The following is an 18243-nucleotide window of genomic DNA, read 5'->3' as shown; positions in this document are numbered from 1 at the left end:
CTTATTTCCCTTACCATAATACTCTCTAGTTCCATCCACGTCATTGCAAATGGCAAGATTTCGTTCTTTTTGATGGCTGAGAAATATTTCATTGTAAATACACACCACATCTCCTTTATCCATTCTTCAGCTGATGGACCTTTGGACTCTTTTCATATTTGGTTATTGTGGATAGTGCTGCTATAAATACTGGGGTGCATGTGCATCTTTGAATCACTATGTTTGTATCCTTTGGATAAAGACCTAGTAGTAAACTCTTACCTATTATATAAGGGTATCCCTAAAATTAACTTTACATGGCAAAGTTAGTCCTTTTTTATCTGATAACTAAAGATGGTCACCTAATTCCCTCTGTAGCAGTGCCTGCCCCACCTTACAACCAAAACAACAAGGATGAGAGTAAAAGAAAAATCAATGGGCTTATGGAAAATAAAGATGTCTGGCTAGTAGCCTCCTGCAACAAAGTACCATCTCCTATCCCGTAGTCACTGGTGATCTGAGACAGTTCTCAGGTGGACCCTTAATTTTGTAGTCCAAAGAATACCATAGCAGTAAGAAAGACAAGCAAGCATTTTTGTTTTTTAAGCTCTTATAACACGTAAGTTTACTGTTCAACTCCCAGGCATTCAACTTTCTAACACGGTTTCAGCAAAACTCTAACATAAGTTCACTGAATATAAGTGTATAATTTGTGTACACACAAACACTGCAAAAACAACTTGAGATCTGATCCAGTGAAATCCAGTGGTGGTCAACACTAGGAATAATGAAGAGTGCTACAGAAGTATACCCCAAGAGAACATAGCTCAATGGAAGGGCAGTCTCAGAATACTAGGATCAAGGAAAGATTTCTATGACAGAAGGACTAGAAGTGAGGCACAGAGAACTTCTAGTGTAAAATTAGCTACTCTGTTCTGGAAAATTACTCGTAAGATAGGGAATGCTGATTCCCAGAAATATATGTACAAGTGAGGCTAAATAAACAGGATTCCGGTAGTGCATTCATCTGCCTTCCTCTGTTCATTCACTTAAACAAAAAACCAGCCCAATCTGATTTATTACTCAGGATTGTGCTCATATTCAGAAAATCAGTACATTCTTAATTCTTTAAACTGTAGTCACAGAAAAATGAGTAATTATGGGGTTCTTCATTTCTTAATAAATTATCACATATACTGTAACTTTTAATACCTGAACATGAATTCAAGTGAAATGGAAATTTAAAAATTCAACATTCATATCAATGCAAAATTCATACAGGGGTACTTTAAAACTCACAAAATTCACAAATGTGAAGTCTTTTTACCCCAATTTAAATATCAAGAAGTCTAACTGGTATCTCTTAATGCAAATCTAACCCAACACATTTTTATTTTTAAGACAGAGATAAATTTATAGTCAATGTCTTATTGGAAAGAAAATTTTATAACAGCTCAAAATATTATTTCAGAACATACTGGAGGTGTTTTGTAGATGTGGGAAAATAAGCAGTTTGCAAACAAGAGGAACAGAAAAAGCATATCACTATACCATGTCTTTTTCCTAAATGGTTAAAGAACTATTCAACAACTTCAAAACCCTTTTTATATGCACACCTGGGAAGAATACCGTATCCGTAACTTTGCTCAGAGTTACACTGATGTGGTTTTAGACCAGATGTTTAAATGTTACAGTATGTACATTTTCTTCCCCTCTTCTAAGGCAGAAGTAAAGGAAGAGGAATATTTGACTTCACTCCACAAGAGACCTATTTAATAGTTTGGCGGTTATGTAAGTAAAGGTAGCTTGGCTAAGTCAATGTTGACGACATACAGAACGACATGATCCTAATGAGTTGGAAAATATTGGCTCTCATGAGAATAGACCAGATGCTACTGAGCTGAGAAAGCTACTGTATTATTGAATTTCATTTTTATGAGGTAAAATTTATTATTCAACCATTAAGGTATCCCACATGAAATCTTGCATAAAATGCTTTTACAGTTACATTCTGGAAAGTAGATTTTTATTTTAACATTAAGACATCACTTAAATGAGGGATTCAAATGTCCATTTGATCACCTTCAGCATAGATTTTAAAGTCTGAAAGCAATTTTCCTATAAAAACCAGATTAATGGAACTACATTGTAAACAAAACAATTAACTACCTGAAAAAGGAAAAAGTGGTAGCAAGTTCATGTTTTCCTGAACAAAAAATAGCCATGTGTGACTGTATTTTATCTTCTGGAGAATGACAAGTTAGAATTTCAATGATTTGAGTACCATCAGAAACATGAACAAAAATATATAATTCAATAATCCCAATTAATATATATTTAGGTCAAACTTAAACAGCTCTGCTTTATTCTTTATGATTTATTAATTAGATTTCTAATACTTGTGGTTTTTTTTTTCATTACATAATTGCTAATGGAATAGCAAACTAATTATCTTACTGTATTTCTGGTCTCATTTACAAGAGAGAGAGTTTGATGTAGCAGAAATCATAGTAACAGAAAGGTCCAAAGGACCTTAAGCTTAACTAAATTAATCAGAGAGTATCTGTGGGATGATATTTAAGAAAAACACTAAGTAGTTCTGAGCATAAATTTTCTCATGTGTAACACAGGATATATAACCTGCCAACATCAATATTACTGGTAAGAAGCCAGTGAAATTAATGCATGCGAAACATCAACCTAAAAAAGGTGAGCCAATTCAGACAATTCAAATAAGTATTATGGTATCCAATCCCTACAGCATGCAGCTCACTAGAGGAGAAATGCTTATCAGACAGCTGTAACGTACGTAAAATTAGATAAAAGGGTAAGGTTTCAAATTTCTATTATCCCACCACATTGCGACATCCATTCATAGATTTGTTGCTCCACTCCCCTTTGGAGTCCCCAGCAGAAGACAGAATATATGGTTCATCATAGGTTTCTGTGAACTACGTGGGGCCTCCTACAAATAACTATTTAAAGGGGCACAATGCACAGTTTCTAAGTCGAAACAAGTACACCTAACCGATATCTTGAATTTTATTCTTCAGTCATCAAGTTCACTGTTCATTAACCTATTTACTCTTTTGCCTTACTCTCTGAATTTACCTTTGCCCTATATCTTCCCAGCTCAAACATGGGATCACCAAGACCCCAATTCTGACAATGGTTATCGCAGGCTCCAAGAACCTCATATCCTAGAACAACCTCCATAGGTAGTATCCCCAAATGTATGATTCCTGCAGGATTCTACATCCAGGAAAACAAAAACAAATCAGCTTCACAAACAACACTTTGTACTCACAAGAACTCTACGAGTAGGTAAGAAGATAGTATCACCATTTTACAGACGAAAAAATTAAATAAAACTCAGTGGAACAAATGACTTTCCTTTAGACATATAATTACTGACAGGATTTCCATACTACATTTCAGTGCTCTCTTCTAAATTTCAATTATTAAACAAGGAAAATATTCTTATCACCTGACACAGACAGTAAGACTTAAACTACATCAATATCTATATATAATACACAGATCACCAATATTCGATACATAAAATTAAGGCTCCAAGACGCACAGACACAGAGCTTTGTATCAGTTATCTTAATATCTTCTCATTTTATTCTTGATTTTTGGAAGAGCTGAGAAAAAAGTCATTGTAGCTTTACAGAACATGTATTATTATTCAATATTCACATTTTCTCATAAAGACTCGTAGATAAATCCATCACAAAATAGAAAAAAACTGATTCAACAAACTAAAATCATCTCTTTTTATTGTGACATATTGTGACTGTAATACGGACTTTGTTAAAGAAAACATCTTTTCTACCTAAAGGCATTTTGCAGATGTGATGCTTGGAAATGAATTTGATATTGCATTTCTGAACCACCATTATTAATCCAAAGTTTAGAATGAGAAGACTGAGGCACAAAGTTGTTGCATATTGTTTTAAGAGCCAATGAAATTCAACATAATGGAATAATGGTTTATTTGATTTATATACAGACCGATTTAACAGCTTCGGTAATTAAAAAGAAAAAATACGGTATTAAATAGGCATTTTATAAAATTAATCAAGATAATAAAATTGTGAAATAACTCTGTACCTGTAAAGCAAGAATAACATTATGTTTTGGTCCTTAGTTTTCCTATGCAAAAATGCAGCATAAATAGGACACATATAAAACTGACTACCAAATTAATTTGTTTCCTTTGAGTGATAAATTAATTTACTATCTGTCATTGGTCCCTCTTCACTAAGAGTTTTATGTTATTATAATCAGGGAATCAGTAACCCTATTTTCTTAGCTATTGAGATTTCGGAATAAACATTCTTCATTTTTTAAAATCTTCTAGAAATGCCCTACACTTCATTACATACATGTATTTTGCCAGTGACACAGTGCCATTCCCAAGCACATTTTCCAAAAAGACATAAATATCAACACTATATCTTCTAGGTAAGGAATTTTAGAACTTGAAAAGCATTTCATTAATTATTATCAAATCTTTGAACTCTCTTTGGAAAAATACTAGATTTCCTTTTTGTTATTCAGGTATTTCTCAAGTCCTCAGTTTCCCAAACTCAAAATTTCAAGAGGCAATTGCACAAAATTTCATTCCTACTCTCACCAATGAAAAAGTAGAGCAATAAACTGTATTTACTAACAATATACATCTTTCATGTTCATAAATATAACCATAATACTTTAACTACATTATATGCATTCTATCTGATTATATCTTATACTATTCAACTCTTCGTAGTAACCAACAAAGTTAATTTCAAATCCAAATAATTCACAGCCTGCATTTAAATGAAATGGTAAAATAAGAACTCAATTATAAATCTTTCTAAAAATAACAAAAATCAGTAACAGTTCAGTTCAGATATTGCAATGTTGTTTTGATGGTAGTAGAGATAACACACGGAAATTTCTTACTTGCAAGCAGGATATATTGCAGAATAGACATGGAGAAAACAAAACGAGAAGAGAAAAATTTAATCTAGGACAGCATCACAGAAATTGTTGGTCTTGAAATCAACCTGAGTAATAAAAGCAGGAAGAATTCTGTGATGTAACAAAGTCTGAAATAATTAAAAGAACAAAAAGGAAAAGAAAATGGACCAATAACTAAGAAGAAACAAGGCATTCTAAATGATAACAAGATCCAATGTAAAGATATACCTGAAACTACAATTAAGAAAAAATTAGACAAGTCAACATCAGAAAAGTGAAAAGACAACCAACAGAATTGCAGAAAACATTTCCAACCCATAGAGCTGATAAGGGACTTGTATCTAGAATATATAAAGATTCTCACAGCTTAAAACAAAAAGATAAACAGGCCAATTAAAAATGAACAAAGGACTTGACCAGACATTTCTCCACAGAAGATACATAAATAGCCAATAAGCACATGAAAAGATGCTTATCATCATTAACCATAATAAAGATGCAAATCAAAACCACAATAAGGCAGCACTACCTCATATACTCTAGGATAGCTAGAACCAAAATGACAGGTAATAACAGTATAGTAATGATATGGAAAAACTCAAACATTCATATACTGCAGATGGGAATATACAACGGTGCAGCTGCTTTGGAAAACAGTCTACAAATTCCTCAAAAGGTTAACTACAGACTTACCATATGGCACAACAATTCTACTTGCAGATACACAACCAAGAAGAAATGAAAGCATATGTCCACACAAAAACTCATACATGCATGCTTACAGCATTATTCAGAATTGTCAAAAATAGAAACAACCCAAATGTCAATCAAATGATGAATGGATAAACAAAATGTGGTATACAGATACAAAGGAATATTACCCAACAATGAACAGAAATGATATACTGATACATATTACAATATAGGAAAACTTCAAAAACAACATGCCAAGTGAAAGAATTCAGTCACAGAGTACTATATTTCATATGGTCAATTTATATGAAATGTCCAGAACTGGCACATCCAGAGAGACCAAGAGCAGATTAGTGACTGCTTAGAGCTGGGTGGAGGGGAGGCTTAGAGAATGATGGCTAAACAAACTGGAACTTATTTTGGGGGTAATGAAAATGTTCTAAAATTACTATTGGTAATAGAAACAACTGAATATACTACAAGGTAAATACTATGTACCTGAAAAGGGTGAATTGATTGTACGGTATGTGAATTATATCTCAATAAAAGTCTTTTTAAAAATAAGATTTGGGGCACCTGGGTGGCTCATTTGGTTAAGCATCTGCCTTTGGCTCAGGTTATGATCTCAGAATCCTGGGATCCAGACGGGCATCAGGCTCCCTGCTCAGCGGGGAGTCTGCTTCTCCCCTCTCCCCACTGCTCATATGCATGCTCTCCCTCTCTCTCAAATAAATAAATAAATAAATAAATCTTTAAAAAGAAAAAACATATGATCATTTCAATAGATGCAGAAAAAGCGTTTAACTACGATATATATTCACAATAAAAACCCTCAACAAAGTAAGTCTAGAAGGAACATACCACACCATAATAAAGACCTTATATAAAAAACCCACAGTCAAAACCATACTTAATGGGAAAAAACTGAGAGCTTTTCCCCTAAGATCAAGAACAAAACAAGGATGTCCATTCTCACCACTTTCATTCAACATACCACTGAAGTCCTAGCCACAGCAATTAGAAACATAAAGAAATAAAAGGCATCCAAATCAGTAAGGATGAAGTAAAACTCTCACTATTTGCGGATGACATAATACTATATATAGAACTCATAAATGAATTCAGTAAAGTTGCAGGAGACAAAATGATCATACAGACATCTGTTGCATTCCTATACACTAAGAATGAAGCAACAGAAAATGAAGTTAAGAAAACAATCCCATTTACAACTGCACCAAAAACAATTAAATATCTAGGAATAAATTTAAGGAGTTGAAAGATCTGGACTCTGAAAACTATAAAACAATGATTAACGAAATTGAAGTCATCACAAAGACATGGAAAGACATTCAATGTTCATGGGCTGGAAGAACAACTACTGTTAAAACGTCTATACTACCCAAAGCAATCTATGCATTTAATGTAATCCCTATAAAAATACCACCAGCATTTTTCACAGAACCAGGACAAATAATCCTAAAATTTGTATGGAACCACAAAAGACCCTGAATAGCCAAAGAAATCTTGAAAAAGAAATACAAAACTGGAGGCATCACAATTCCAAACATCAAGTTATATTACAAAGCTGTAGTAATCAAAACAGAATGGTACTAGCATAAACACAGACACATACATCAATGAAACAGAATAGAGAACCCAGAAATGAACCCACAACTCTATGCTCAACTAATCAACAAAGCAGGAAAGATTACCCAGTGGAAAAAAAGACAGTCTCTTCAACAAATGGTGTTGGGAAAACTGGACAGCAACACACAAAAGGATGAAACAGGACCACTTTCTTACACCATACACAAAAATAAATTCAAAATAGAAGACCTAAATGTGAGATCTGAAAATCCAAGAGAACACAGGCAGTAACTTCTCTGACACCGGCTGTAGCAACTGCCTTCTAGATAGGTCTCCTGAGCCAAGGGAAACAAAAGCAAAAATAAATTTTTGGGAATCCATCAAAATAAAAAGCTTCTATACAGCAAAGAAAACAATCAACAAAACGAAAAGGCAACCTACAGAATGGGAGAAGATATTTGCAAATGACATATCTGAGAGAAGGTTAGTATCCAAAATATATAAAGAACTAATACAACTCAACACCCAAAAAACAAATAACTCTGAAAAACAAGTACTCTGAAAAATGAGCAGAAAACATGAATAGACATTTTTCCAAAGAAGACATACAGAAGGCCAACAGCCACATGAAAAGATGCTTGACATCACTCATCAATGGGAAAGGCAAATTAAAACTACAATAAGAGATGACCTCACACCTGTCAGAATGGCTAAAATTAACAACACAAGAAACAACAGGTGTTGGTGAGAATGTGGGGAAAGGGAAACCCTCTTGCACCATTGATGAGAATGCAAACTGGTGCAGCCACTGTGGAAAACAGTAAGGAGGATCCTCAAAAGTTAAAATTAGAACTACCCTATGATCCAGCAATCACGCTACTGGGTATTTACACAAAGAATACAAAAACACTAATTCGAAGGGATACATGCACCCCTATGTTTTCTGCAGCATTATTACAATAGCCAATCTATGGAAGCAGCCCAAATGTCCATTCGTAGATGAATGAAGAAAGAAGATGTGGGGGGTGTGTGGATAGATAGACAGATAGATATAGATGATGACAGATAGATGGATGGGGTAGACAGAGAGATGGATAGGAATAATTGCCAAAGAAGGAATGAAATCTTGCCATTTGCAACAACATGGATGGAGCTAGACAGTATAATACTAAGTGAAATAAGTCAGATAAAGACAAATACCATATGATTTCACTCATGTGGAATTTAAGAAGCAAAACATATGAGTAAAGAAAAAAAAGAGAGAAACAAACCAAGAAACAGACTCTTAACTACAGAGAACAAACCAAAGGGATGGTTCTCAAAGGGGAGATGGATGGGGGAATGGGTGAAACAGATGATGGGAATTAAGAAGTGCACTTATGATGAGCATGGAGAAATGCACAGAACTGTTGAATCACCATATTGTACACCTGAAACTAATATAACACTGCACATTGATAACACTGGAATTAAAATTTGAAAAACTAGAAACAAAAGTGGACTGGTGGAATTAAAATAAATTAATTTTTAAAAGAAACAAAAAAAGAAACCAAGGTATAATGTTTCTGGCATAGGGGAAGGAAGTAAACATGGGCAAAGGCATGAATATGGAAAAGAACATAGTTTTTTGAAAGAACAAGTAGAATATAATTAGTATAGTGTTAAATCCAAAGTAAAAGACGTGTTGACTTGTACTGTGTTAAAGAAATAGCCATCTAAGAAAAAAGGTTAATGTTGTAGAATGTTATCAAACCATAATTATGTTCAATATAAAAAGAGGGAAAAGCCACTAGGGTGAAGGACAAGAGAAATTGGATGCTGTGGGTTATTAACTATCAATAACAAGACAGCAGGTAGTCTAGTAGGAAGGTAAGTTAGAAGCACAAGATTATGATGGAAGGTGAGGCACAAATGTTGAAGAGAAGTGCTTGGCTTACAACCAACTGTAAAATGGAACTTCACACATCATGAGAATATAAGTCTGAGAGGCCCAAGAATGTACATGCCATAATCACTTCATTATTGTTGTAAATGAGAATTAGTTGTGATGTAAAGCAAAAGATCACATGCTTAAAACAAACATATTAAACAAAGTTTAATAGCGCTGAGTACTGCCTATTGACACCTTACAGATGCAAGATAATAAAATGCTAAACTTTACACGTTAAATATGTACCTCTTGGATCTTAAGATAGAAAATCTGAAGACACAATACTACAAGCACTCTACTAAGAATAATAATAAACAGAATAAGATTTGGGGAATGCACGCCAAAGATACAGATGTAGTGAAAAGAAGGGGCACATGTACCCCAATATTCATAGCAGCATGTCCACAATAGCCAAACTGTGGAAGGAGCCGAGATGCCCTTCAACAGATGAATGGATACAGAAGATGTGGTTCATTTCTACAATGAAATACTATTCAGCCATCAGAAAGGATGAATACCCACCGTTTGCATGGACATGGATGAAACTGGAGGGGACTATGCTAAGTGAAGTAAGTCAAGCAGAGAAAGACAATTATATCGTTTCACACATATGTGGAACATAAGCAATAGGACCAGAGGGGAAGGGAGGGAAATTTGAAGGGGAAGAAATCAGAGGAGGAGACGAACCATGAGAGACTATGGACCCCAGGAAACAAACTGAGAGTTTCCAGCGAGGGTGTAACAGGGTGATGGGTACTAAGGAGGGCATGTGTTGTGATGAGCACTGGGTGTTATATGCAACTAATGAATCATTGAACACTACATCAAAAACTAATGATGTACTATACAGTGGCTAACTGAACATAAAAAAAAGATTTGGGGAGTGCAAAAAGATATAAGAAAACTAGACACTTGGAAATCTGGCCCTTTAAAAACGGTTTAGCTGATCCGGCTGCTTAATTTGATAAAAAATAAAATTCCTTGGCAAAGAGGGAAAACTTCCTAACATGATTCCTTTTTCATTTCCTCTAATCTACAAAAATTATTTCCACTAGTTTTAGGTTTCTTAATGACAAAACATCAGTCTATGAAACATTTAACCTGTAGTTACTTGTCTGATCCATTCTGTAATACCTGTGCCAATATTCTGTTAGGACAGAATATTTTTCAGAATAAGAAATTTTAAATAAGATGTTTTATCATAGCACAATCCATTTGATAAATTCAGAAAAGGAAATACAGAATTAGTTTGGTTAGAAAAAAGAGAAATTATAGCAGTAAGTAACACCATCACCTGCTTATTAATATGAATTTTCAGGTGATCTAAGCCAGCTGACAAACACAAAAATTTTAAATAAAGGTAGGTTAATATTGTGAGATGGTAAACCAAAAAAGCTTTGGAGAGGACATCACTTCAGAAACAGAAATTTGACCAAAAAAAAAAAAAAAGATACTTTCAGACTGTGATGAATGCTATGGCCAATAAAGGCCTCACTGTAGGCTTTATGGGTAAGGACCTAAAAGAACAAATTTTGTACAGTAACTCCACATAAGATTATGGCCATATGAATGGCAGTAACATAACATCTTAGTCCATTCAGGCTGCTCTGACAAAATACCACGGACTGGGCAACCTATAAGCAATAGAAATATATTTCTCATTCCTAAAGTTGAAAGTCCAAGATCAAGGTGCCAGTATGATCAGGTTCTGGCAAAAACCTCTTCTGGGTTTCAGACTGCCAACTTCTTGGTCTGTCCTCACATGGTGAATAGGGCAAGGAAACGCTCTTGAGCCTCTTTTATAAAGACATTAATTTCATAGGACTCCACCCTCATGATCTAATAACCTTCCAAAGGCCCCCCAATTATCTAACACCATCACGCTGGGCATTAGAATTTCAACATGAATTTGGGGGTCATAAAGACACTCAGATCACAGCACATAATGATTCAGCCTACCTAAACATTCAACAATTTAAAAAGTTTTTTTGAATGAGATAAATTAGTATAACAATTATCACCCTTTTACTGTATACAATTTTGTGCAATTTAGCATATTCACAAGTGTAAAAATATCAACACTATCTAATTCCAGAACATTTTTACCATCCAAAAAAATAAAAAACTTCATATCTAACAGTCACTTCCCATTCCTCCTTTTCCCCAGACTCTGGCAACCATTAATCTACTTTCTGTCTCTATGGATTTGCCTATTTTAAGCATTTCATATAAATGGAATCATAATTTGTGACTTTTTGCATCTGGCTTCTAACACTTAGCACGGTGTTTCAAGGTTCATCTATATTACAGTAGGCATCACTACTTCATGCCTTTTCTACATTTGAAAAATATTCCACTATACAGATATAGAAAATTTTTGTTTATCCATTCATCAGTTAATAGACATTTGTATTGTTTCCACCTTTTTGCTATTAAGAATAATGCTTTGTGATCTCCTTTATATGTGGGATCTAAAAAAGTAGAATTCATAGAAGCAGAGAGGAGAAATAACAGTGGTTACCAAGGGCAGGAAGATGGGGGAAATGAGATGTTGATCAAAGGGTACAAAGTCGCAGTTATATAGAATAAGTCCTATAAATATGATGTACAGCCATGATGACTATAGTTGATACTGTATACTGTACTGGAAATTTGCTAAGACAGATTTTGTGCACTCATACCACAATAAAAAAAATAGTAACTGAGGAAATATATAGGTTAATTATCTTGACTCTAAGTAATCATTTCACCATGTACATCAAAACAACAATATGAATGCCTTAAAAAAATACTTTACATGCAAAAAAAATAATGCTATGAACATTCATGTACAAGATTTTGGTGGGCATATGTTTTCAATTTTGTGTGTATACCTGAAAGTAAAATTGCTCGGTCATACGGTAACTCTACATTTAACTTTTTTTTTCTTAAGATTTTATTTATTTTTTTACTTATTTATTTTAGAGAGACAGTGTGTGCCTGAGTGGGGGGAGGAACAGATGGAAAGGGAGAGATGGAATCTCAAGCAGACTCTGTGCTGAGTGCAGAGCCCAATGTGGGCCTCCATCTCACAGCCCTGAGATCTTGACCTGAGCCGAAATCAAGAGTCAGACGCTTAACCAACTGAGCCACCCAGAAGCCCCTCAACATTTAACTTTCTAAAGGTAATGACCACAAGTTTTTTCCCAAGCAGCAGTTATTCTTTAAGTTTATAATTCAATAGCAACATACAAATTCCAAAAAGCAGAAATGGAAAAATAAAGTAACAGCAATTTTTTTACAAAACATAGTTAAAAAGATACAAAAAGAAACAAACAGTAAGATGATAGAAACAAAGTCACAAAACAATCACACCAATTTAAGGATTAAATTTACTCGCTAAAAGAAAGACTATAAAACTTCATTTATATCTAGCTATATGCTCTTTCTGAGACATACACCTAAATCATAAAAACAGTTTTTAAGTAAAAGAATGCAAGAAGTATAGGCAAATGCCAAACAAAAGAAAGTTAATTGTAACTTTGTTAATATAAGAAAAAATAGATTTAAGTCAAAAGACTGAGGGATAGATTAAAAGAATAAATTTAAAAAGACATTATAAATATGTATATATGTGTGGAAGGAGGGTGATATGTTCATACACATACCAAAATCTGCACACTATTTCAGAGGACTCAGAGAATTTAAAGGCCTTTCATAAACCCCAAGTTAACAATTTCTAGGCTAATGAAACATGTGCCTGTCATTCTTTATTGAATCCTAAAACCTGACAACACAAAACTATATAAAATTTTACATTAGTTTTTGGCATGTCAAAAAAGGGATCTAATTATAATGTTTTTTTATTTTTATTTTTTTAGAACTTATAATATATTCCCCCATAGTAAGGCCTGAAATTAAAACCTTCAAAAGCATCATATAAGAACAACAAAGAAGCTAATGTTTTATTTTCATAGGCAAATGAAGTAGAAAATTCACAGGTTATTATTTATAAGGACGATTACATTTAATAAAAATACATTCTTTTTTAAAAGCTACTTTTGCATTATTGACAAAAGAAAGATGATTATTTTAAACTGAGACAACTAAAAAAAGCAAATCCTCTATAAGTTTGTTTACCTGCAAAGTAAGTGAAAAGATAAAGATAACATCTCCTATACTGACATCAAAGCAGATTTTTTATTTTTTGTAGTTAACTCATTCAGTCAAGGAGTAAGACTAATGTTTTTCACACAAAACAAATAATTTGTGTGGGTGGGGGGATGAGCTAACTGGGTGATGGACATTAAGGAGGGCATGTGATGTAATGAGCACTGGGTATTATATAAGACTGATGAATCACTGAACTCTACCTCTGAAACTAATAATATACTATATGTTAATTTTTAAAAAAGGATAATTTGCTTACGAAGTCTTAAAATATTATGATCAAGAATTTTATTCATATTTATCAGCACAATCAAGCATACTGTACTTACACTTGATGTGGCTATCATTTCAAACATACACATTACATAGATCCCCTAGGAAGTTATCCATGTAAGGCGAAAGGGTTAATTGTGCAAGAAGTTGGTAAAAAAATAACCTCCTGAAACTATAAAATATATCCAGAAATTGGAGGCAGGGAATGAAACTGAATGGCTTACCTCATATTCTGAATTTTACACATGAGCTGTAAATATCCACTTGCACAGAAATATAGTACGCAATTTAAGTTCAGCAGGCTATACTTATGGATTTGAATAATAAAGTATTAGTCACCATTAATAAGAATTTTCCAAATACTTGCCAAGAAGATTGTGCTCTTACCTATAGTTTGGAAAACTTCATTCATCAAAGCTTCATTCACTGATAAAGAGTTGACATTTCCAATATGAGACCAGCTTTGATATATTGCTTGTAGCAGAAGTGTCTGTGCTCTTGTAGCTTGAACTGTGAGATTCGGAAGTTCAAATATACCTTCAGTTATAGCAATCTGAGATCTTTTGGTCCTGCAAAAGAAAAGAGAAAGAATAACAGTATAGTAAATGGCACTTACAAATAGCAGCGTAAAAAATGAACTAGGTTGTAACAAAAAATAAAGTAGACATTAAAAATATTTTAAACATAATTAAATCAAATAGATATGCAATTCCACAATCTAAATTTCACTATTTCCAAAACTTTTACAATAAAAATACAAAAACAATGTCCATATATACACATTTATACACACACACACATTCTGTTCAATTATAATTTTTCAACCGAGACAATCTTCAAAGATAACAATGAAAATACTAGGTAACACTTAAGAAAATTTACTACCAGTTCTGCATTGTTCTAAATATCTTGTATCTTTTAGCTCAGAGTAAAAATACAAAAATCCAGGGATTATCACCCAGAACCCTCTATCCTATACTTCCTCTCATAAGTGTTTATGAACTATTTACATTATACCCAGGTTCCTATTTGATGGTAACATAAAATTTTTTTTTAGAATCTCTGTCCTGGAATATCTAATTCACTGATAACTTATTCATCTGGTTATTTCTTTGAATGAGGTACCTTATATAATTAAATTTTCCAAACAGCAAAGCTTCAAAGTACGAAAACACTTAATAGGTCTACAAACAACAAGATGATAAAGTTAATGAAATATGAAAGGTAAAGCGTAAAAAAGAAAAATCAAGAGAAAGAAAAAAATTAGAATGCTACTATGGTAGACTCAGGCACCCTACTCTCTCTCAACTCCATAAACTCTACCCTTTTTCATCTTGCCAGCAATATCCACACACAGTACTGAGCATCTCTTGTATAAAACCTCAGAAGCCATGATCAAGTAGGATTCCCTCCAGGGATGTTAAGATGGCTGAAAATCAACAAACCAATCAACATTAAACACCATATTAATAAAGTTAAGGATAAAAATCACACAATCATCTCAATAGATGCAGAAAAGGTGACAAAATTCAACATCCATTTATGATAAAAACTCTGAACACAAACTGGATATACAGGAAATATGCTTCTACATAACAAAGATCATATATGACAATTCCATACTAAGATCATACACAATGGTGAAAAGCTGAAAGCTTTTCTTCTAAGATCAGAACAAGACAAGAGTACCTGTTTTGCCACTTTTCTTCAACACAGTCTTGGAAATAACAGCCACACCAACCACACAAGAAAAATTTTAAAAAGGTATCCAATTTGGTATGTTAGAAGTAAAACTGTCACTATTTGCAGATGACATGATACAATAATATAGAAAATGCTAAGGAATCCACTAAAAAAATTTTTTTAATAAATAAATTCAGTAAAGCTGCAGGATACAAAATTAATACATGGAAATCTGTTGCATTTCTGTATACTAATAATGAACTAGATGAACAAGCAGAAAGAGAATTTTTGAGAGAGAATGAGCAAGCAAGCACAACTAAGGAGAAGAGACAGAGGGAAGGGGAGAAGAGGACTCCCTACTGAGCAAGGAGCCTGCTGCCAGGCTCAATCCCAGGATCCTACGATCATGACCCCAAACCAAAGGCAAATGCTAACCAATGGAGCCACCCAGACTCCCCAAAAGAGATATTAAGAAAATACCATTTACAACTGCATCAAAAATAATACCTCAGAATAAATTTAACCAAGGAAGTAAAAAAACTGTACTCTAAAAGCCATAACACACTCATGAAAGAAATTAAAAATGACAGAAACAAATGGAAAGATATACCATGCTGATGGAAGAATTTCATTAATATACGCCGTAAATATATATAAATTATATATTGTTGTATCTTCGAAGGATTAATATGGCTAAAAAGTCCATACCACCCAAAGCAATCTACATATTCAATGCAATCCCTATCAAAATACCAATTGCATTTTTCACATAATTTATATAATCCTAAAATTTGTACAGAACCACAAAAGACCAAATAGTCAAAGCATTCTTGAGAAAGAAGAACAAAGGTAGAGATATCACATTCCCTGATTTTAAACTATACTACAAAGCTACAGTAATCAAATCGTATGGTACCAGAACAAAAAGAGACACATAGATCAGTGGAACAGGGCAGAAAACCCAGAAATGAACCCACAACTATAGGTCAATTAATCTTCAACAAAGCAGGAAAGAATAGCCAATGGAAAAACAACAGTCTCTTCAATAAATGGTGTTGGCAAAATTGGACAGCTACATGCAAAGGAGTAAGACTGCATGACCTGTTCATACCATACACAAAAATAAACTGAAAATGGATTAAAGATCTAAATGGGAAACCTAAAACCACAAAAACCCAACAGGAGAACATAGGCGAGGGGCACCTGGATGGCTCAGTTAAGCGTTAACACTTGATTTAGGCTCAGGTCCTGACATCAAGCCCTGTGTGCTCTGTGCTGGGTGTGGAGCCTGCTTAAGATCCTCTCTCTCCCTCTCCCTCTGTCCTTCCCCCACCCCAACCCTGGCTCCTGGGTGAGTGCAGGCTCTCTTGAGCTCACTAGAGAGAGAATACCGGTATAATTTCTTTGACACTGGCCATAGAAACATTTTTCTAGATGCATCTCCTTTGGCAAGGAAAACAAAAGCAAAAAGAAACTACTGGGACTGTATCAACATAAAACGTTTTGGCACAGCAAAGGAAACCATCAACAAAACAAAAGGCAACCTACCGAATGGAAGAAAATATTTGCAAATGACAAATCCCATAAAAGCTTAGAATCCAAAATATACAAAGAACTCATACAACTCAACACCAAAAAAAAAACCAAACAAACAAACAAAAACAACAAATGCAATTAAAATATGGGTAGAGAACATAAATAAACATTTTTCCAAAGAGACATACAGATGGCCAACAGAAACATTAAAAAGACATCACAGGTGCCTGGATGGCTCAAATAGTTAAGCGTCTGCCCTTTCGCTCAGGTCATGATCCCAGGGTTCTGGGATCAAGCCTGCATTGGGCTCCCTGCTCAGCGGGGAGTCTGTTTCTCCTTCTCCCTCTGCCCCTCCCCCTGCTTGTGCTCTGGCTCTTTAAAAAAAAAAAAAAGACAGTTATCACTAATCATTAGGGAAATGCAAACCAAACCACAATGAGATACCACCTCACACCTGTCAGAATGACTATTATTAAAAATAAATAAAAGAATAAGCAAACAAGTGTTAGCAAGAATGTGGGGGGTGGGGGGAAGAACCCTCCTGCACTGTTTATGGGAATGTAAAGTGGTACAGCTATTATGGAAAACAGTATGGAGGGTCTTCAAAAAATTAAAAACAGAAGTACAATAAGATCCAGCAATTCCATTTCCATTAAAAAAAAAAAAAGGTAATCTTGCCATTTGTGACAAAAATGGGTGTTATGCCAAGTGAAGTAAGTCAGACAGAGATAGATAAATACCATGTGATTTCACAAAAAATGTGGAATCTAAGAACAAAACAAACAAACAAAACAGAAGCAGACACCCAAATACAGAGAACAAACTGTTGGGTCCCGGGCAGGGAGTGGGGAAAAAACGGCAAAATAGGTGAAGGGGATTAAAGAGTACAAACATCCAATAATAAAAAAGTCACGGTGATGTAAAGTACAACATAGGGAATACAATCAATAAGATTATATGCACTTTGGGTTTTTTGGGGTTTTTTTTAAAGATTTTATTTATTTGACAGAGACAGCCAGCGAGAGAGGGAACACAAGCAGGGGGAGCGGAAGAGGAAGAAGCAGGCTCCCGGTGGAGGAGCCCGATGTGGGGCTCGATCCCATAATGCCGGGATCACGCCCTGAGCCAAAGGCAGACACTTAACGACTGCGCCACCCAGGCACCCCTATACACACTTTGTATGATGGCAGGTATTAGCTAGACTTACCATGTTGATCATTTCATAATGTACAGTTGATGCCTGAACAATAGAGGGGTTGGGCCACTGACCCCATGCAATCAAAAATTCACATATAACTTTTGACTCCCCAAAAACTTAAGTACTAATAGCCTATTACTGACTGCAAACCTTACCAATAATATGAACAGCTGACTAACACATATTTTGTGCATGTATTACATATTGCACTCTTACAATAAAGTAAGCTAACGAAAGTGTTATT

The 18243-nt window shown here is 34.3% G+C and overlaps 1 protein-coding gene across 14 annotated transcripts in view; it reads right to left on the bottom strand.

Moving 5' to 3' along the window:
- Positions 1–18243, bottom strand: part of VPS13B (vacuolar protein sorting 13 homolog B) — a 768204-nt gene that overhangs the window by 587992 nt on the left and 161969 nt on the right. For all 14 annotated transcript variants that reach the window (XM_034668364.1, XM_019810220.2, XM_034668365.1 and 11 more), the window contains one exon: positions 13970–14151. In XM_034668364.1, the coding sequence (XP_034524255.1) occupies positions 13970–14151 (182 nt within the window). The remainder of the gene's footprint in view (positions 1–13969; positions 14152–18243) is intronic.

Source organism: Ailuropoda melanoleuca, chromosome 9, assembly GCF_002007445.2.
Source record: "Ailuropoda melanoleuca isolate Jingjing chromosome 9, ASM200744v2, whole genome shotgun sequence".
NCBI lineage: Eukaryota > Metazoa > Chordata > Mammalia > Carnivora > Ursidae > Ailuropoda > Ailuropoda melanoleuca.
The sequence above is the reverse complement of the archived record's forward strand: the minus strand, read 5'-3'. Positions and strand labels throughout refer to the sequence as shown.